Source organism: Citrus clementina, unplaced genomic scaffold (assembly GCF_000493195.1).
Source record: "Citrus clementina cultivar Clemenules unplaced genomic scaffold, Citrus_clementina_v1.0 scaffold_6, whole genome shotgun sequence".
Classification (NCBI taxonomy): Eukaryota; Viridiplantae; Streptophyta; class Magnoliopsida; order Sapindales; family Rutaceae; genus Citrus; species Citrus x clementina.
This window is the reverse complement of record NW_006262139.1, coordinates 20610842-20633400: the sequence shown is the minus strand read 5'-3', so window position 1 is coordinate 20633400 and position 22559 is coordinate 20610842. Positions and strand designations below refer to the sequence as shown.

The following is a 22559-nucleotide window of genomic DNA, read 5'->3' as shown; positions in this document are numbered from 1 at the left end:
TTTTCAATTGGTATTCAAGTAAAATGACATTTATTTATTTACTTAGTAGTGTTATACATACCAATTCATTTATACTAAAAAATTATCTGTGGTATTCATCAATTAATTAATAAAAATAATACAAATTATTCACTTAAATCTTATAAAAAATTATTAAGTAATCAATTAATGGTATATAAGATAGAATTTAGAATAAAAAATTTAAAATACCTATTATTATTCATAATTGTTGGACTATAAATAGACAAAAGAGACGTCATTGCATGTGATTTTACAACTCATAAAATTTAATCTAACAATATGTGCCGCACGAATTAAATAATAGGAGTAAGACCCGTTGTCATGAAAAATTAAAAAAAAAACCCACGAATATTTTCACCTTAGTAGAAGGACGGACCAAGACACGTGTACATTGAAGGCTCCGGAGCGAACCTGAACAAGACACATGTCAGGCACGTGTCGAGACATTCACGTCCACAGCTTTTGGTAAAAATAACTACAATTTTTAAGCATTGGGCTGATTGGAAGAATTAACTTTACGCTAAAATTGGGTCCCACTCCGGGGGGAAATATAAATTGAGTACGCAGAAAACTTAGGGCCTCTGTTAGAACACGGAGAGGTTTGTAATATTTACTTCAAAATAAACAAAACAAAAATCAAAAGCTTTCTTCATCTCGCTGCTGCTATAAGGCCTCGAAGTATCTCACTGTTGGTTTTGCCTTAGATCTGCCCTAAATTACTTAAAAGAGACAAGCGCTTTCGCCTTAAGCACTCTGTGTTCGCCTCTTTGCTTGTTAATATATTCTCAGGTTTTTGGATCCAGTATTCTACCTACAGGTTTGTTTTCATTCTTTTAGTGCTTGTTTTTAGTTCAAATTTTGTTGTTTTTGTATTTTCCAGAAGTTGTTTTCTGAAAACAACTTCTAAACTCTTAAGACTTGTTTGTTATTTCGTTTTAAAAAGTCGAGATTACGAAACAGCTAGCTCTCATGTTCTTCGATCTTGAGTGATAAGCATGGACATATGTATTATATGATTAAATTTTATTTTAGTGAGAACTTTCAGTCCCTTTCCGCGTTTTCCATATTAATATTATAATTATATACTTAAAGGATCAAAAAAGGTTTAGTAGATTTAATTAATATTTGTCATATGCGCTAATACGGTTGCCAATAATGGAAACATTCTTTTGCTTTCGCTTTCTAAGCCGCTTATTAATTACCTAATATTCGTGTTCGCGAAATGTTTAAGTTAGTTTAACAAAAAAAAAAAAATAAAATTACAGATTAGGTGTTTCTTGTGCCAGTACATTTGATTTGGACTTGTTCGATGGACATGTGAAATTATGCAATCATTAGGGCAAGTCTAGGATTTTTATTAAAGTAATTTTTAGGGAACAATACTACAATTTAATTTTATAACTTAAAATGTAAAAGTCGAAGCTTATAATATTTATATTATAACGTGCTAATATATAAGGTCACAATATAATGTTTTGAGTGTGTTGAGGATCATAATCTTATATATGTTTTTAGATATATATGTAAAGTACAAGTGAGGGTCTCAAATTTTATGAATCAAGTTGTAAATATAAAGCACCCACTACATTTTATATGCTAGTAGTGATATAGATATTTTGAACCCATCGTGAGGCTGTTTATGCGAATAGCTAGAAAAGCTAGACAGTAGCCAAGTAAAGGAAGAGTCTACGCACCTTTTAAACCATAATTGAGACCATGTACAGTGGTTTGATATGAGAAAAGTTATAATGAAGATGTCTTAATTCTATTGAATTGCATGGGACATCGCTTTAAATTTTCTTGCATGAGGTGGTTTAATTAATGGGTCCACTCCTATAACCAATAGATTTTGGCATTGTTGTATGTGATTGGACGATGGCTAGTAAAAGTGTGGTGTTTCCGCATTTTTACATTAAAAAAAATATTAAAATATTTTTATTATTTTAGTTAAAATTATTATTTAAAATTATATTTATTTTATATTATTAATTTTTATTCTGTAATTATGATTTTTTTTCCATAATTTTAGTTTTAAAGCCACTCAACACCAAATAGGCCTTATTGGTAACAAATAGATTCTGCTCAGTGCTCACAATCCATCAACATTTAGCATGCGTGTAGGTAAAAAACTTGAAATTAATGCCTACAGTATACGTAACACATGTCTCTGTTCCTAAGTTGGCCCATATTTCACAAAATTTGTATTCAATGAATAATCAAGTACAACACAGTAAATAAATTTATTAAATAAAAAGTTAAATATATGGCACTTCACTTTGAGGATAAGAAAAGTTCGGACTCATTACTGTCTGATGAGTCTGGTGATTGGTGCGGGATTCAGCCCCATCACATTTCCCAATTAACATGCATGCACAGGTGGTGACGTCAACCCACAACAAAATTGTGCCGTTTATCCCGCAAATTGCTTTTTCTTTCCCCCAAATCTTTCATCATTTAGGTGTTGTTGCTTTGCTTCCACAGCATTTGCAGTGCAAAAATGGTGGCACCAGAGCCGGAAACGCTGTCCCAAGGCGAGGTGGAATCAGCATTGCGGGCAGACCAGCACCAGAAGACATTGACGTTACTCGGACGACAATCATCCATTTACTCACTAACCCTGGATGAGTTCCAGCACACGCTGTGCGAGAGCGGCAAGAACTTCGGGTCAATGAACATGGATGAGTTCCTTACCAGCATCTGGAACGCCGAAGAAAACCAAGCCATCAACTCATCTACCCAAGACAGTAATATCAACGCCAACAACGTTATTAACAATGCTATGAGCAATAACCATACGGTACAGCATCTTCCTGTCAATGAAACAACAGCGGCAACGACAGCCCACGGAAGTATAGTCAAGCAACCGAGCTTGTCAAGGCAAGCCTCGCTTACGCTTCCGGCGCCGCTGTGTAGAAAGACGGTGGAAGAAGTTTGGTCTGAGATACACAGAGGACAGCAAGGTGGGCACCAGCAGAATAGTAGAGTGACTGAGAATAATAGCAATAACAATAATAATGTGCGGAATCCTGAAGCTGCATCGCGGCAACCAACTTTTGGGGAGATGACACTGGAGGATTTCTTGATTAAAGCTGGTGTAGTGAGGGAACAGAACACCACGCCAGTGGCGCAGCCTCCGCCGCAGCAGCAATTTGGGATATATCAGACTAATAATAACCCCGTGATGAGTCCTAATTTTGGCACCGGGCATGTCCTGGGACTGACTGGTGTTAGTAATGGTGCTAGCAATAATGGCAGTGTGCCAGTGCCAGCTCCTGCTTATCAACAAATGCCTCCTGCCCGGGGAGTCGTTGGATCGGATCAGTCATCGGCATACATGGGACCCACCAATGAGAAAGGAAGCGGTGGCTACTCAGCTACGCAGCAGCCCCCGCAGCCGCCGCCGCCGCCACCACCTCTGGCTGTTTGTTATGGTGGGAGGGTGGGGACTGGAGGTGGATATGCGTCTGGAGGACAGCCGGTGGCAGCGATGAGTCCGGTGTCGTCCGAGGCCGTGGGTACTGACCAGCAGGTTGATGGTTCGGCGAGTCATCAGTTTGGGATGGATCACATGGGCGGGATTAGAAAGAAGAGGATAATTGATGGGCCAGTGGAGAAGGTTGTAGAGAGGCGGCAGCGGAGGATGATCAAGAACAGAGAGTCTGCTGCAAGGTCTAGAGCTAGAAAGCAGGTAATTATTATTAAATCTTTTACTAAATTCAGCTTTTAATTTTGATTTAGTTTATTAGATTATATCATATATAAATAGAGTGCTGATTGGGGTAAGGTTATATTTCTTCTATACAGGCATACACAGTTGAGTTGGAAGCCGAACTGAACCAACTTAAAGAAGAGAACGCTCACCTTAAGCAAGCTCTGGTAACATTTTTAATTAAGCTAATTTTTTTTTCTCTATCAAATATCAGCACATGGATACCGTCTTCGTTCTACACAATACTAGACCTTTGTTGAAAACAAGTTTCCGCGACAACAGACTTTATTATTTACTAAGAATTTAACTTTAATTTTTGCGCTTGGAGTAGGCCGAGATGGAGAGAAAGAAGAAGCAGCAGGTAACTTCCCACAACATCTATTGTACTAGTGTAATTACAAGAGATTATTTCTGAATGTTCTTTTACTCACCTTTTGGCAGTATTTTGAGGAATTAAAAATGAAACCCTACACGAAGGCCCAGAAAGCTAAGGAGAAATTGAGAATAATGAGAAGAAATTTAAGTTGCTCATTGTAAAGCAAAGATATATAACGTAAGTTAGTTGCCTTGTACGTTTGTTTTTTATGTGTTCGAGCATCGTTTGGTGATTTCCATATTTTCCTTTGGCCGACCCTTTGATATTTGATTGGTAAAATAATGTGTGCAGCTAGCGCATATCCAAGCATTCGTGAGGAAGATCTGAATCCGATTCTGTTAAAAGCTAAAGAAAAAGGGAGGGCGAGTAATAATAGTTCTTTTGTCGTACTTCTTTCTCATTTGCTTTGAATTGTGAGGATTAGAAAAAGTTTTTAAGTTGCCGTCTTGAAGAAATTTGATATGGCTACGAACTCAAATAATCCAATGTATAAATTATATATATGTGTTTGGTATTAATTAATTACACATGTCTTATATATATATATATATATATATATATTGCTAGTATAAGGTGAGATATAATATATTATTGCTCTGGGTTTTCGTTTCCGTTATAATTAGGAGAAATCGTACTCTTTAATTTGTTAGCTGATAATCTCAAAACAAATATATGAAATTTACATTTATTCATTAATTATGAATTACGAAGTTGATTGCATATCACAAGTTGGTTAGTGTCGGCACTTGGTACCATAGAAGACTTTCTCCTTATTTGTTGGTACCCATCATCACACTCACCAACTAACCGACAAATACTGATGGGCCACGTAGGCACATACGTTTCGTTGGCTTAGAGAGGCCCTTCGAGAAGAGACCAACACGCACCGTTTTGATCAGTTTGACCAAATCGAAATCGAATTACGATATATAATCATTCTTCTGGCATTGGTTATGAGCAAATTTTCATCATTTTCCCCTTCGTTACAATTTTCTTTTTTTTTGAAAAAAAGGAAATTAAATAGAAAAAGATTGCGTGACATTTTGGATATGATCGATGGCTTCGTTTCTGGTGCAAGCCGCTGAGAAAATCGGACCGGCCGTTAGGCGGCAGGCCGTGACGTTAACAGACTCCGCCGCATCTAGAGTACGTCACCTCCTCCAGCAACGCCAGCGACCTTACCTCAAGCTCGGCGTCAAGGCCCGTGGCTGCAACGGCTTGTCCTACACCCTCAATTACGCCGGTAAAATAATGAATTCCCCTTGGTTCTGTCGATTTGTATGTAATTCGTCGATTCGTATGTAATTTGAGTTCCCAGAAACAGTTTTTTGCAATAAGAATCTATCTATGAACATATATATATATTTTTTAATTTGGTTCATATCCTCTTTTATGGAAATCGTGGGAATTGGAATAAAAATTGAATAGGTCTCTTTGTTCCTTAGTAAAGATGACTTTTTTTGTAGTTTTAGGAATAACTGGAAATGTATTAGTAGAAATTTATTTCTAAAGCATATTTAATAGCTCGGATTTGTGAATGCTTACCAAATAACTGGATTATGGAGCAACACAGCATGTTCAGTCCAGAGGATAGAATTTGTTGTTCAGTTCATCTCCCGAATTAATTCCAGGGTGGGAGCAATTGCTTTGTTGTTCCTTCCCTGATTATTTTGGATGTCTAAACTTTACATAATTGCATTAAACAAAATCGTGCAACAGCAAATCAAACTGTATGTTATTTCTCTGATTAAGGTGAGGTGTGTAATGAGTTGACTTTTAAGAGAGAAGTGGTTCATTAGGAGACTAGTGAAAATTAGAGTACAACTTAATTTCAAAGTACTGTCTGCATATTTTGGTTGTACCTGTAATTTAATTAGACCATGTCTTTCAAATGGATTTGCTGCCTTCTTGAGTAGCCATACAAATAATTATATTATGGTAATGGCTTAGTTAGGAGGCAGAGATCAAAAGATCATATTATTGGTCTTCTCAGGTTTGCTCAGAGGACAATTTGATTCTTTTATCGATTGTCCTTCAAGTGGCTTCGGATATTTTATCTAACATTACTTATGAGTCATAGATAATTGTTGATTGCCTCTCGATTAACTGGATAGGAACAAAATTCCTGTCCAGTTTAGGCCGAGGCAGAAAATTAAGAGGATAGGTGCTTTGCATTCTACCTCCTGAATTAGTTCCAGGGTGGGAACTAGTTGCTTTATTGTTCCTTCCCCTATTCTTTCAGATATTTTATATTTTATATTTTACATTTTACAGAAAAGTTTGTTAGCTTAAAAATTGCTGAAGGTGTCAATGTGAATGATGGCTTTTCTGTTTATTTCAGCTTCAAAGTCAAATGCGTGATGCAACATTGTTTTCAAGCATGTGTGGAGTCCTGTCAGCAAATAAATTTACTCCCATTTCTGTTGAAAAATTTAATAATCTTTCACAGCTATTTGAAGTGATTCAGGCTAGAATGTGTTGAAAAATTGTCCTTGTTCATTAGTGCTAGAATAATATGTATCTTTGATCTTTGATATCTTTATATGTTTGAATTGTTATTTGTTGAGGATTGTTACTGTAAAAGTAACAGTTTGAACTTTGAACTGATTCCCCCCCCTGTTTTCATGATTTATGTAACAGATGAGAGAGCTAAGTTTGATGAGTTGGTTGAGGATAAGGGTGTGAAGATACTGATTGATCCAAAAGCTCTCATGCACGTTATTGGGACCAAAATGGATTTTGTAGATGATAAGCTCAGGTAATCAAATTTTCTTGCAGTTGTTTTTGGATGTTATGGATATGTGGACGACCTTTTTGTTCTTAATGACCACTTTGATGGCTGTGATATATTGTTACTTAACTATTAAACAAGTATTAACTGACATCTTTAGGGTTCTGTTAAGTTGAAATGGGCTTCAGATTTTTTATTCTTTTTATTTCTGGATGTGTACAAACAAACACTATATTGAATTGAATTCTCATGCAACAAAATAAAGAAGAAAAGTTTGCAGAGTTATTCGGAAGAGGTTTACTGACTTCTGCAGCTGTGCAGTTTCCTACCAGTGCATGCAATTTCATTGGCCTAAACTATTGTGTCCTTCATGACCTTAGCTGCTACATGTAACTTCCGCTAGCATTATTGTTGCTACCAGGCCATTTTCAACTAATACACTGTCTACCAATGACATGTCTTTAATGTAGATCATCATCACTTCCTTTCTATTCAAACCTTCGTTGGTAGTGCCATCATTACTTTTACTACCTAGAGCAGAACAGAAAGTAGGAGATTCATTTGCTTTTTATGGTAGATTTCTTGGTTTGACATATTTTGCCATCACCAGCATATGGGACATTTGTCATTGCTTTCTTTACTTAGCCTTAACATCCACCTTCTGCATGCTTATGGATTGATCCTGCTGGCAACTTTTGTGGTATTGCCTATTACTTCGAATCATTCTAAATAAAACCACATTCTTGCCGCTTCTGCAGTTTTAATTTTACTCTTAGTCATTTTTGTTTATAATGTACCTGTATTAATTACTTATCTACTTGGAACTGTTGGAGTATTTGCATCCATGTTACTCCTTGATGCTTCTTAATTTGGCCTTTCATGGAGGATTGAAATCGTAACTTTTATTCTATTACCCATCTACTTTTTACAAATCCGAGGCAGAAATTAGAAATAGCTTGAGTTGAGCTTAAGTTGCTTTATCAGTATATGAGGTGACAGCGCAATCTGGGTTAGAAAGAGTCAACAGCCCTTACATATCAAGTCTCCTTCCTTCGGACCTCTTAATAACATTGTTGCTTATGGGCGACATATCTGTATGGCTGGTGGTGATCCTTATTAATCTTTTTATTGTGGTAAATCTTGTTGATGGCATGTATTTACTGTAACAACTGCCAAGGGGCTTGATTGCCTAGTTTGCTTCTGTTTAATTTAAATTACCTTTTTTGGCGTGCAGGTCTGAGTTTGTATTCATTAATCCAAACTCTAAAGGGCAGTGTGGTTGTGGTGAATCCTTTATGACAACCAGCAGTAGTGGAGCGTCTAAGCAGGGTGGAAGCTAGGGATTCTTACAAACTAATAGTACATGAAGAATGAACGTAGATGATTCTTTTCTCTGGCTGGCCAAGCATTACGCACTTGTCTGAAGGTTGTGAATGAAAGGTAGATATCCTCGGTGAGCTTTAATGGCAGTTGGAGCAACAGGGGCTTTACTAATTCACGTCCTTCAGGGAATCATTGCTGTTTTGCCGTCTACAAACAAATTTGTAAAACTATTGTAGCATTTTTTTTCCTGGTTTTGACAAAAATACCTTTGTAACCTGATTATGTGATTCTTATTGTAATTTGGTTCAGTTCAGAAATGACTAAATAATTAATTAAATAATAAAAGAGTTTCCGCCCTCAAACTAACGGTGGATTATTTTTAAATAAATAAACCATAAAATAGTTCAGCTCTCAAACCGACGGTGGAGCAATTGACAGTGAGATAACGGTTCAAATATGCTTTCAGCGAAGCGAGCACAATAACCATAATGCCTACGTGGCTGAATAGGCCGAATGACATACGCGGCCTGTGGCTCGCGCTATATCACCATCCTAACTGAACTTCCCGCCTCGTTCAGACGAGACAAACTTAGTTTGGAATTACTGACCCAAAAAAAAAAAAACTGTCAAGTACAAATTCAACCGTCTGATTCATCCCATCACAATCTTGATTAACATCTTTTTAACTTCCAACGATGCGGATTTACATCGTAGCAAACTTCAGCATAAATGCCTCAACCCAACTCACCAACAGAAATTCACTCCATTTTCTTCAAGAAATCCAAGACCCCTTCCTTCTCATCCTTTAGTGTCCGTACGAAAATGGCTGTAATAGTGAACTCAAGAATGGGCTTCATTATGCTGACATTGATAACATCTCTGTTGGCTCCTCTGATCTCGGCTTGTAATCATGAAATCTCCATAACACGCGAGCCTCAGTTGAAAGAAGGAGATGTCATTTCTCTTATCGCGCAGTAATTTTCATTAAGTTTTGTACTAGTTGATCTTTTGTTTGGTTAGTGAGGAAATGGAAAGAAAGTGAAAACTTTAGAAGCTGTGGTTATCTGTTAATTTTTCGTTAAGGGGATTGGAAACGTATAAGCCACTGGTTTTAGTTGTTCATTTAGCTTGATATCAATTTTTTTAGTTAAATTTCGTACAAGAAAATGCTTTGTTTAATTTGTGTTGAAATAAGAGTAAAACTAGATCAATGTTTCATAATTTGTCAATTGGTTTAATACCCACTGATTTTGTTTGCAATTTTGGCCAAATATTTTGTTTGATTGATAAGAAAATGGAGGAAAAGAGAGAAGGGAAAAAAAGAAATACACAATAAGAAGTGAACAAACCTGCGATTCTTGGACATCATGTTTTTATATAAACATAAACCAATGTTGGCTTCAAAGATTCCGGATCTTGCTCATTACCAGAAAATGGATTTTTGATCAGCTCATTGAGACTTCCCATGTTTGTTAAATCTAGCTCAAAGAAAATGTACTTCTCTCAACTTTCTTTTGAAAAAAAAAAAGAAAAAAAAGAAAGAGAACTTTAAGCTTCAGAATAGAAATTCCATTCGTAAAAATTTTCCTGTTATAATATGGTTGATCATTGATGGGCCTAAATTTATGCAGATCAATGTTAAGAGGGGGATCAACTGCCATTTTCATGTTTGCTTATGGGATCTATTTCTACTACGCAGAGTTAACAAAGAGACTTCTTCTCCGAAACTGTTCTACTTTTTGGTCTATAATGTTAGCTAACGCTGCATTTTCTTCGTGGCCCTCATTTCCGTTTCTTGCCTATGAGCATCTTTTTCTGCTCAAGAGCAATTGATGACTCAAATATTCCTGGTGTGATACAGTGAGAATTAGCCCATGTTTCGGTTACTTGTATGGAGATTACAGTTCTGTACATACTTCTCTGTATAGTTTTATATCAGTAATTAGGTCAATTGGGATGCATATTACATACTTAAAAATTGCATTGAACAATTGTCTGATCTCTCTAAATCACTGATGATGTGGCAGTCATCTAGAGCACAATGACTGTGAGTTGACCGTGGAATTGAAGAGCAATAAAATTATCCCCGGTGGCCTTAGGTCCAACTGATAAGAGTTATTACTTTCCTGTGAAAGAGCTTTTCAATTATTGAGAGTTGAGAGCGTTGGTGTGTTAAACGGTTAACGGGCTTATGCAGAGCACACAATAACGAATATGCTGGTGTGGCTCAATAACATTCGCCTGTGACTCTACCACGTCACCTACACCTAAAATAATCAGTTATTCTGCAACGATAACAGCTGCCTAACTGACTACCCGCCTCGCTCAGGCGGGACAAATTCATACACAAAATAACTGTCAAGTAAAGCTCAAACCGTCTGATTTCATCACATCATAATCTTGATTTACATCATGAAAATATAAAATTCATCACAAGAAACTACACTTATAAATAAATAACCTCGACCTAATTCACCAACAGAATTTCCCTCCCATTTCAAAGCACCAAAAGCCTCTCTTTTTTTTCTCTCTCCTTCTCTTTCTCTTTCTCTTTATCAGTCTTTAGCGTCCGTACGAAAATGAGCTTCATTGTCTTGATACTGATAGCAGCTCTGTTCCCGATGGTCATCTCCACGCGGCATCCTGAACTCTCCATAACGCGCGAGCCTCAGTTGAAAGAAGGAGATACCATTCCTTTGTTCGCTAACAAAGTACTTCCGCATGCCGATGACTCGTATTCCCTTCTCTTAACTTGCATTAATTTTTTGGTATCTTCCGTTTGGTTACTGAGGAAATGGAGGAAAAGAAACGAAAAACGAATTCTTGTGGAAGTTGTACTTTGCTGCGGTTGCCTAATGAGAACGTACATAAAAGAAAAAGTATTTTACCTCTATTCCCCACCTCATTCTCCAATAAATTTAATGGGTTGGGTATAGAGAATATTTGCCCATCCCTACTCCATTCCTCTTTTTTTTTTTTTTTTTTTTAATTTTATAGTAGATATAGATACATGATTTAAATAAATTAAAAATTAAATACTTAAATAAACTCATTATCATATTATAAAGTATTTAAATTATATAAAAAAACTCCAAATGTTTGAAACAATATCATAAAATGATATCAAAATTGAAAAATGTTTGAAGAGAGTAGTATCTTAAGAGAGAAAAAACAGAATAATAATATTTTAGGGTTGAATAAAGATTATATTGTAAAGTTTTCTTTTAGTTATAGTCCATTTATATCAAGTGAAAATAAAAAAAAAATTATTAACTCACATTATAATTGATAAAATAACAATTATCAAATTAAAATTAAAAAAATATTTTTATATAATGGGGATTGGAATGGGAGTGGGGTGGATGGGAGTGGGGTGGGGAGTACAAAACTAAATCCCACTTCATTAAAAAATTTAGGATTATTTTTCTTTTATTTTTCACCCCATTCCCTAAAAATTATTCAAAATTTGTTCCATTAGGGGTGGAGTCCCATGAGACCCCAAATTCATGGAGGATTTGTCATCTCTATGGATCAATGTCATAGATAAATCACCTGTGCCACTAATTTCTTACATCTATACATGGTCAGAAACTAATTTGTATTCAAATGAAGTGCGGCAAATACGTAGTTAAGTGAAACCAGAAAAATTCAGAGTACTGTACTTGAAAATAATAAAATATCTATTTTACTTTGCCAATACTAGCTGCAAAATAATATATGGGTCACCGTTAACTGTCGGGATGAAGACTTAATTTTCTCAACTAACATAGTCCTGGATTTGGAATCTTTTACAGCTGTTAACATTGCATTGACTCTTCGCTAATTGCCGTTGACTGCGATGTATTACATATCGGCCCCGCCTATAAGCAGCGCAACTGGAAGAGAAGAGACATCGTCAAAACTCAAAAGAGAGAAGTGAAATAATTAAATAACATCGATATCTAAGTCCGGTGCTCTCATCCGCATCAGTATTTGCTTCCGACTCCGTCCAGCAGATTATTCAGGTATCCTCTTGATGTTCAAATTTCAATCATTGTAAATTTGTAATTAACCGCTTGCACATATTTTCTTATTGAGTCGTAATTTAAGAATATTTTGTAATCTACTTATATGGCTTGTCAATTTTAACTTTAGTAGCAGTATGCAATGTTTTCTTTTGAGGGTTGATTCCATCTGTTGGTTACTACTTATGTAGGACCTAAAACAACTCTTCAAAATGGAAAGAAAAAACTTAACATTTGGTTCCATCGAAGAACTCCAGGAGCCGCTAATTGTCAAGGAAAAAGACTTGGAGCCCATAGATACATCATCTAAGAGTTGCAGTATTGACATGGTTCCTCAATTTATCCGCGCTTCCACTCCTAAGGTAAATTCACTAAGCCCATATGAAAATGCAATATATATATGGTTTCATCGCTATTGCATGTTCACAATATCGTTAAGTCAATCATATACTCAGCTTCTCAATCGTCTATCTTTACTTGGATAATCTGGATATTATGATTATGCATAATAATTTCCCCTTATATCTAGTAGTTATAGCATATATGTATATCGTCTGATTACTGATTAATTAGTCAAACTTTGAGGATAAATGAAATTAGCAAGAAAAAATAAGGGTTAACTAATTACGAATTACCCTCTCATAAATAATATTCAAAATATTCCCAAATTATTGTAGGCCTCAACTTATCCCATTACCATTAAGAAGAAGAAAAGTTTTTCATCAAGTTTTTCTCTCCTTTTTGAAAGGCAATGGAATAAATTGAGATTTACAATAATTCATGGAGTATTTTAAAAAATTATCATTTTACGAGAGATATTTCGTATTAATCTTAAATGATAATACCCATAAAATGTTTTTATTTTGAGTTTTATTATGTAAGGCGCGTACGTGGGTAGATATATTCTATTTTAATTATTATTTCGACCTTTGTTAATATGTTTGTTGTTGGATAGGACATGGAGATGGAAAATAACAATTTGATAACATTTGCCTCAATCAAAGAGCGCAAAGAATTAATACTTGACATTGAGGAATTCCTGGAGCCTCAGGCAGAGTGTTGTATTTACAGGGTCCCGAAAGGTCTCCGCAAAGTGAACGAAGAAGCCTACACTCCTCAGGTAATCTCAATAGGCCCTCTCCATCATGGTAAGGCAGAATTATCTGATATGGAAAAACAGAAAATAAGATACGTAAGAGAGTTTAGTAAACGAATCACTGAGAAGACGTGGCAAGAATTTATAAACTTCATAGAAGAAAACGAACAGCGTATCCGTAATTGTTATGCGGAGATGCCTAAGTTTGAAAAAATGGAGCTTATAACGATGATTTTATATGATGCTGTTTTTATCATTGAGTACTTTTTGAGAGGGCGCAATCATACTGGTTTTAAAAGTGACTTCTTGTTAAATAACCGACGGGTAAGAGGTTCTATTCGGAGGGACTTGCAATTACTTGAAAATCAGCTACCGTACTTCGTCCTCAAGGGACTATATAAGTTGGCCTTCGATTCCAGACCTAACCAAAAAGGAAATCCTTCGTTGTTTTCACTTTCTTGTGGATTCTTCTATGATAGTATGTTTAATGGATTAATGCCTAAGGAGGTGGAAGTTATTGAACACTTCACTGATCTGAGAAGATACGTAATAACAAAGACGCACCGGTACCATGCCATAGCCAAAGCGCCGAAGTTGAGAGGTGCTAAGAAAGATATACATTGTGTCGTCAAACTTCACGAGTCAGGAGTCATATTTAGGCATTTTAAAGATGCTGAATGCTTAATTGACATAAGATTTAAAAAGCCGAAGCTGCCACAGATTATCCTGGCAAGCTCTGAGCTGCAAATTCCACGCATTGGGATATATGATGGGACCGAATGCTTGATTCGTAACGTTATGGCCTTGGAGCAGTGTCATTATCCCCAGGAAACAGTTATGTGCAATTATATTTCTCTAATGGATCGTCTTATCGACACTGAAGGAGATGTGAATTTGCTTGTTGAAGCCGGAATTATCTCCAATGGCGTGGGTGACACTGCTAAAATAGCAAAGATGTTCAATCAACTTTGCCAACACATTAGTTACAGTAGTGCTTCCTGTTACTACGACATTTTCATGAACCTGCAAGCGCATTATAACGATCCTTGGAACCATGCTAAGGCAACCTTGAAAAGGGTTTACTTCACCAATCTTTGGACAGGAACAGGGACTATCGCCGCGGTTGTGCTCCTTGTACTCACTTTGATACAGACCATATGTTCTATCAGGTCAGTGTGATCTCATACGTTGTTTTAGCAGCTGGATGCTGTGCTTTAATTTGCAATACTAGTATGTAAATATTTGCCTTTGATGCCTAACGGCTTTTCATTGTAATACTCTATCTAAATGGTTATGTACTGTTTTCAGTTGAAATATATGTACGCATTTGCAATGTCTTTTCTGCCATTTTTCAACTGATGAATACCAAACTATCGATCACTATCACTACCTGAATGGGCAGAAATTTTTACGACGTAGTAAAAACATGAAAAATAACTTCTAGATTGAGGTGCTAAGGCATCTAAAAACTGACGGTTGGGGATATATTATATTTTTGGTAAATTCTTTTTTACCAAGTTTTAATTGTGGATTTATTATCTATAATTAACTTGGGTTCCATCTATATTGGAAATATTTTATGGTGAATCACTATTGATGACCGTATAATCATAAAAATAAATATTAAATCTACATTTATTATTATTATTTGACGATCATTATTAGTACTCTACGGTATAGTAGCTTTACCATAAGTACAACCTTAACTTAGGTTCATATTCCTATTTGTAATCTATATAATTATGGCATATTAAAAAAAAAATTACTATGATTCTCAATAGAGGGCGCCTCACCAAGTTAATTACCAAGTAATTAGATTCACTCCCAAAATGGGTAGCTCAATTGCTAAGATGAATTCCCACGAGAAAATATGCTAGAAATGAAGCCATTTATAACGAAAGAAGATCCACCACCAGCAAAGTTGTAAAAAGAGAAGCACCAGCTATCATTTGTCGTCAAACGTGCGTGCGATGGCGTCGTTTTATAAAATAATAAATTATCAGCTATAATCTGATGCTGCATTGGGAAGCTTGTATTACACTATATTATATTGAAATATTGCTCTTCTACTAGTTCATATTTGATTGTAATTTTTAGTTGCAGTACACTACATTCAAAAGGTGGCTAATACAACGAAATGAGCATAAAATAATCCCATTTATGGAGAGATGGGATTTAGAATGCATTGCATTTAAACACTCTTTATATTTTAAATTTAATTATTTTACCTATATTATTTGATATTTTATAATAAAAATAAAATTTTATTGGATATTGATTTATATTTAAATATTAATAAACCTAAATATATAATAAATAAATGATAATACATTTTCTTACTTTTATTACATAAAATCATTTTAATTATTTTATTTAAGTATGCAAAAATTATTTTGTTTATTTAATAATTTATTGTTTACTAAAATACTAAAATTAAAACTAAATTAAAACTAAACAATTATCTTCGATATTGATAAATAAAAATTATATAAACTAAAAATTATTATAATAAAAAAGAATGTTAATATTTTTTATTTAAAATTTAACAGTTTTATGATTAATTTTTTCAAATTATAAAGAAGTGTAGGTGACTTTTTCCTTGTATTTAATTTTCTTTACCAATATTAACTGCCATCTGCCGAATTAAAAGTATATGGGACACCGCTGTCGGAGAGGAAGATTTTTCTCAAGTAATATCGTCCCCGGATTCGGAATCTTTGATCAGTTGTCACATGGCATTGACTCAACTCTCAATTCTTCGAAAACTACACATTATAGAAATAATAAACACCACTTGATTTGTACTCGTGCTGTCGTACTCGTACACAAGCAGAAGTGAAGGTAAATTATGAAGGACACCGCATGTATTAATTACACGCACACACAACCCCCATATAATCCAGCGCTCTTAACCACATCACTATTTGCTTTTCCGTCCAGCAAAACTATTCAGCGGGTAGGCTCATCCTCAAATTTCAATGATTGAATTTAACGATTTCTTATAGTTTAATAGCATTATATATATTTAACCACTCGGCCAAAGAATCCTGCCACCACAACTATAAAGCTAATGGTTTGAGCCCCGACGTATATATAAATTTATTTTCTTCTTTAATTATAGTATATAATTAAGTAAAGATACTTTTTTTTTTTTTACAATATAATTAAAGTAGACACTCAAAAATCTAAACAATCCTATATAAAATTTAATGTAAACTAATTATAATTAGTTTATAAGGAAAAGTAAAAAATTATATATAGAAGAGAATTTAGTAAACAAATCACTCAGAGATATGATAGGAATTTGTCACCCTCATACAGAATCATGAGCAACGTATTCGCAACTGTTATGAAGAGACGTCAAAACTTGAAAAAACTAGAGTTTATAACAAGGTAAATTCACCACATACTATTCATGTGAGTGGATGTAAGATACATGAAATGTAACTTAGGGGATCCTTATAACTAGAGATGGCCAATGAGCTAGGCGGCACGAGACACGGCACGGGCATGGCACGTGTCCGTACAGCACGCCACGACATGAGCATGCTTCGATAGGGCACGAGGCACGGCACTGCACGTGGCACGCATGCCTTGAAAGCACGACACGATTATATATGAGTCAAAGCACATAATAAACACGCTTCATTGGTAGGCTAAGCACGCGGCCAGTGGGCCACCAATAACACGTGAGTCAAAATATATCAAAATAAAATTTTTAATGAAAAATAAATATAAAATATCATTATTTTATAAAATATCTTGAAATTAATTTTTTTAATATTTTTTTTAACATAGGCTTTTTAAATTTAATTTAAGTCTTAGTTTAAATAAATATTCTAATTTTTTATATTTATAATTTATTAAATAGATAAATAAATATCATGATTTTATAAATAATAAATAATAAATTTTACGACACTAATATTTTATTTATGAAATCATAATTTAGTAAATGGAGATATATTTTATTTTTGAATGAAATATTTTTCATATTTATGCCCAAAAAAAATAAAATTATGATAAAAAAGTGGACACGGGACCCACTGGCATCATTACTTATAACAATGATTCAATATGATGCTGTCTTTATCATAGAGTTGTTTTCGAGAAATTTTGAATGCAATATAGACAGTAGTACTGCTACGCCGTACACAGCACAATTACACCTCGATTTAAATTTCAAGTACCTACCCACCCACCCACCCACTGGGAATTTCAGGTTTAATTGCGTCCATTGTTTCACGCTTTCACATTATATTATCAAAAATCCTTTCCGAATGTAATAAATTTTAACACGTTTATTATTATTATTTTAATGACTATCATACAGCGGTTTATAAATTAGAATAGAATGGAATGGAGTCTGTTTTTGCTTATTTGTTTATGTGGGCCTCGGCTGCCATCCGTTTTTCACGTGACATTACCGTAAATCCCGTTCACCTAAAAAATCTTTATATACAGTTAATTGATTGGAAAAATTAGTGAAGTGAATTAAGGCGACCGCTTGCATTTGATATATATATATATTTGAAATAACAGCTTCTTTTTTTTTTTTTTATCAATAACAGTTTTTTTCTTTTCTAGAAGAAATAACAGTACTTTCATTTCAACAAATAATAGGTATAATAGATAAACATGATCGATTTAAGTGCCGCACTGCCAGATTGAATTCCTTCTTCATATCATTCACACAGATTTAAGTTCTTTTTTTTTTTCCTGAATGATGAGGTTTAAATTTTTTAATATCATATTCACAGATTTAAATTCAAATAGAGCCAAAATCTAAGTTTTAACAAAGTTAAAAAAGAAAAAAATAAATAAAGCCCACATAGACGGTTCTTCCTTATGTAGTAGTAGAAATAAACATGATGAAGAGAGACTAAATACATATTTTAATGGAAAAATCATGAATTGTCTCAAACATGCTCCGATACCACACATGTAAAACAAATCAAATAATTCTGTATAAATATAATTCAGGAAATTCAAATTTCATGAGTTTCTTACATTAGTAAAACATATTGTGTCATAAATTTAATAATCCAAAGCTTCAAATCGTTGACAAAATTTCAAATCCAATCGATCCTAGCAAATTCTCCACAATCAATAAATATGTAAGAAGGTAAAATTTTATATACTTCAAAAAGAAAATGTGCTTCACTCTCAAACTTTTTAAATGTGACGCCTAGTTTTTGGGTGCTAACCTAATTGATATGGAACATGTTGCTCTGTATATGAATATAAATGACCGAAGTTAATGTCATAAACAAGTCACCTCTGCCCCCAGTTTCTTCTATCATTCGAATACATAGTTAGAACCTACTCTGTATTCGAATGATACAAAGTTATGTGAAACCAGAAATATGGAGTACTGTACTTGAAAACAATAAATATCTATTTTACTTTGCCGACACTAGCTGCCAAAATAATACATGGGTTACCCTTTTTTTTTTTAACCGATTAAGTATCATGTTATTATATTACACAGAGATATTTATAACTGCTATGACAAGTATCATGTTATTATATTACACAGAGATATTTATAACTGCTATGACAGCAGGTCATTACACTAATATTTACAATCAGATATATATACATGAGACTTACATTATTATATTTTTTTGGTCTATAAAACACATGTCTAGCCAAATACCCCCTACGGAGGAGGAATGTCTCTACTACACTCGCATTTCGCAAGGGAGAAAGACGCTATAAGTAGTTTCCACATAATTATATTTAATTAAGGGAGGTTGAGTCCGTAAGAACTCGAACCATTGTCCTCATTATCATACTTAATTTTAAAGATAATAATTCACCATTGGACTACAAGCCTAAATGGCATATGGGTTTACCCTTAATTATCGGGATGAAAGCTTAATTTTCTAAATTGGTTTCGTCTAGTCCATGATTTGGAATCTTTTACAGCTGTTAACATGGCATTGACTCTTCGCTTATTGACGTTGACTGCGATGTATTAAATATAGGCTTCGCCTATAGGCAGCGCAACTGGAAGAGAAGAGACATTATCAAAACACAAAAGAGAGAAGTGAAATAATTAAAATAACATCGATATCTAAGTCCGGTGCTCTCAACTGCATCAGTATTTGCTTCCGACTCCGTCCAGAAGATTATTCAGGTAGCCTCATAGTTTATAACGTACTTAATTATATGGTTTATCAATTTTAAGTTCAGTAGCAGTATGCAATGTTTTCTTTTGAGGGTTGATTCCATCTGTTTGTTACTACTTATGTAGGTTGAAACGACTTTTCAAAATGGGAAACAGAAACTCAACAGAAACTCAACATCCCCCTCCTGAGGTAATTTCACTAAGCCTACATGAAAATTCAAAACATATAAATATATTTTTCAGTCCATGACGAATTTACTATGTAAACTCCTCTTGGATTTTATTCCGAGATTTTAAAATGTAAACTCATCTTGGATTTTATTCCGAGATTTTAAAGTTTAGGAACGTTCACAAGTCTATCAGACTGTGTGGTTTTATAGTATATTTATATAATATTATTAAACTCTATGATTTAATATCTTTCTCAGACTTTGAAATTCTAAATCAAATCGAGACTATATATATATATATATATAATGAAAAAGACAGTTTATAATGTTGTAAGTCTATCTCGGATTGTGACCATCATACAAAAATCACGAACAATATATACACGCAATTGTAACGAAGGGACGACAAAGCTTCAAAAAATTGAGTTTATAACAATGATCTATGTATGATGCTGCCTTTATCATTATAATTTTCAATTTAAAAATATTTTAGTTGACTAACTTTCAAAAAATGAGAAATAATAATTTCATATAGCTCATTATAACTATGTTTAGTCTATATAATTTCAAGCTTTGGTATCCGCTGATTTTTAACAACTGTATAATATTATGACTTTTACTAAACAAATTTTTTAAAAGATCAAGAGATAAATTTTTTCACGACTTGTAACAATTAAAATAAATTGAAATACTATTATTTCTTCCAAAAATGTTTAAAGCATTATTTTAACAAAAAGTATTTCATTTTGTTAACTATCAAAATTTGTAAATACTACTAAGCCCAATCTAACCCTTTTCAGAAGTTTATTTTATATAATTAATATTTTTAATGATTAAACTTTCGAAATTGCTACTATCCATGTTAAACCAAGCCTTCCATAACTCTATCCCCTTTTTTTAAACTAAATTAACCATATATATCATCTTGGGTCTTTTAATGGAGAAATTCTAGAATATCTCAGATGTACTACAACCAATTGATACATGCATGACATGTGTAATTAAATTTAATACAACAACCACTTGCATGATAGTGATTTAAAATAAATACAAATATGTCGTGACATCATTTAGTTGTTGGATGAGTGATATAATACCTCACATAGTCACATGTATTCTAAAATATCTGCTTTTATTGATTTTGTGTGGTGGTATGAGCCACCAATGGGTACCGATTTTCCTAAGGACTTCTACGTCTTTCAAACTATGGTTACCGATTTCGTAATTCTTCTCTCTCTCATCTTTTTTAAAAAAAAATAAATTTCAGTATCACTCGTATAAAAAACTATATATACATATCAGCTTTAATTTTAGCTTTAACCTCCACCGTTGAAAATGATTTTTATTATAACTAACCGATGATAAATTTTTGTGTGCCTGGCTCTGAGATCGAAAAGAATGAGTCAATATCAATTGCTGCCATTGAAAAACAAAAAGAGTGGATGATTGACGTCCGTGGAAACTTGGAGCCCCATTCAGTACTGTGTTGTATTTATAGGGTCCCTGGACCTCTCCGCAATGTGAAGCGAGAAGCCTACACTCCAAAGGTAATGTCAATAGGCCCACTGCATTATGGAGACGGATGTTATGGTATGGGGAAGCACAAAATAAGATATAAAAGAGAATTTGGCAATAGAATCACACCTGAGAAATGGCAACAACTTGTGAACTTCATACAGGAAAACGAAAAACGAATCCGTGATAGTTATGAAGAAATCTATGCGCCTAATAAACTTTGGTTTATAAGCATGATTCTATATGATGCTGTGTTTATCATCGAGCTCTTCTTGAAGTATTATAAAAAGAAAAGAGATTTTCTGCTAGATAGATTATGCCTAAGAGAAACTATTTCGTCGGACTTGCGGTTACTGGAAAACCAGCTCCCATTCTTCGTCCTTGATGGATTATATAAATTAGCCCTCCCCAATCTTGGCCCTGAAAATGAATATCCTCCCTTCATTTCACTTTCTTGTGTCTTCTTTAGACATTGTAAGCGCGGGGATGAAATAGATGTCAAAGCGGAAGGTATACTGCACTTCACTGATTTGAGCAGATATTTTATGACAAGGAGGTACCCAGAAAAGTACCCAGAACAAGAAGAACCGTTCAAAGATTTACCTTGTGCAGCCAAACTGCAAGCGTCAGGAGTGAAATTTAATCGTATTAAAGGAGAATGCTTACTTGACATAAGATTTGAAAAGAAAAAATGGCTAGGGATCCCGTCCTTGAAAGTAGCTGAGCTGCAAATTCCACAAATTGATGTAGATGACTACACGGAAAGCTTGATGCGAAACGTGATGGCCTTGGAGCAGTGTCGCTATCCAAGGAAAGCCTTCGTATGCAATTATGTTGATCTAATGGATAAGCTTATCGACACAGACGAAGATGTAAATTTGCTTGCTGAAGCGGGAATTATATTCAATTACCTGGGTGAAGCTACTAGAACAGCAGATATGTTTAATGGCCTTTGCCTAGAAATTCAATTACTTGAATCCAGTTACACTGGCATTATCAAGGATCTGATAGATCACTATGACAACCGTTGGAACAATGCAAAGGCAACCTTGAAAAGGGTTTACTTCAGCAATCTTTGGACAGGAACAGCGACTGTCGCCGCTGTTGTGCTCCTTGTACTCACTTTGATACAGACCATATGTTCTATCATGTCAGTGTGATTTCATAATTTGTAATAGGAGCTAGATGCTGTGCTTTAATTTGCAGTACTAATATGTCTATATTTGCCTTTGATACTTGACGGCTTTTCATTGTAATACTCTATATAAATGGTTATGTACTACTTTCAGTTTAAATATATGTACGCATTTGCAATGTCTTTTCTGCCATTTTTCAACTGATGAATACCAAACTATCGATCACTATCACTACCCGAATGAGCAGAAATTTATACGACGTTGTAATAACATGAAAACAAAAAATAGAAAAGTCAAAAAAAGAAATTTTTTTTTTTACTATGATTCTCAACAGAGGGCGCCTCA

General features: G+C 34.3%; 4 protein-coding genes and 1 non-coding gene across 7 annotated transcripts; all 5 read left to right on the top strand.

Moving 5' to 3' along the window:
- The first annotated feature begins 613 nt into the window (after positions 1-613).
- Positions 614-4570, top strand: LOC18039156 (protein ABSCISIC ACID-INSENSITIVE 5). Of its 2 annotated transcripts, XM_024182064.1 has the most exons (6): positions 614-838; positions 2503-3709; positions 3826-3897; positions 4062-4091; positions 4172-4283; positions 4398-4570. In XM_024182064.1, exons 2-5 carry the CDS (start codon positions 2519-2521, stop codon positions 4265-4267), a joined length of 1389 nt encoding a protein of 462 aa, XP_024037832.1. In that variant the 5' UTR covers positions 614-838; positions 2503-2518; the 3' UTR covers positions 4268-4283; positions 4398-4570. The 2 variants fall into 2 exon arrangements, with proteins under 2 accessions (XP_024037832.1, XP_006430223.1); XM_006430160.2 differs by lacking the exon at positions 614-838 and having other exon boundaries at positions 2313-3709.
- A 455-nt stretch (positions 4571-5025) lies between these two features.
- Positions 5026-8473, top strand: LOC18039155 (iron-sulfur assembly protein IscA-like 1, mitochondrial). Its single transcript, XM_024182775.1, has 3 exons — positions 5026-5349; positions 6747-6864; positions 8072-8473. Exons 1-3 carry the CDS (start codon positions 5163-5165, stop codon positions 8175-8177), a joined length of 411 nt encoding a protein of 136 aa, XP_024038543.1. The 5' UTR covers positions 5026-5162; the 3' UTR covers positions 8178-8473.
- On the top strand, positions 6046-6160 carry LOC112097530. Its single transcript, XR_002905062.1, has one exon. It is a non-coding gene; the product is annotated as a small nucleolar RNA U19 (small nucleolar RNA).
- A 3602-nt stretch (positions 8474-12075) lies between the features above and the next one.
- LOC18038413 (UPF0481 protein At3g47200) lies at positions 12076-14439 on the top strand. Its single transcript, XM_006430158.2, has 3 exons — positions 12076-12164; positions 12356-12526; positions 13120-14439. The coding sequence occupies exons 2-3, from the start codon at positions 12377-12379 to the stop codon at positions 14437-14439; spliced, it is 1470 nt and encodes a 489-aa protein (XP_006430221.2). The 5' UTR covers positions 12076-12164; positions 12356-12376.
- A 4849-nt stretch (positions 14440-19288) lies between these two features.
- LOC18038412 (putative UPF0481 protein At3g02645) lies at positions 19289-22323 on the top strand. 2 transcript variants are annotated; one of them, XM_024182152.1, is made up of 3 exons: positions 19289-19402; positions 19520-19583; positions 20961-22323. In XM_024182152.1, the coding sequence occupies exons 2-3, from the start codon at positions 19539-19541 to the stop codon at positions 22236-22238; spliced, it is 1323 nt and encodes a 440-aa protein (XP_024037920.1). In that variant the 5' UTR covers positions 19289-19402; positions 19520-19538; the 3' UTR covers positions 22239-22323. The 2 variants fall into 2 exon arrangements, with proteins under 2 accessions (XP_024037920.1, XP_006430220.2); XM_006430157.2 differs by having other exon boundaries at positions 20952-22323.
- The last annotated feature ends 236 nt before the right edge of the window (positions 22324-22559 follow it).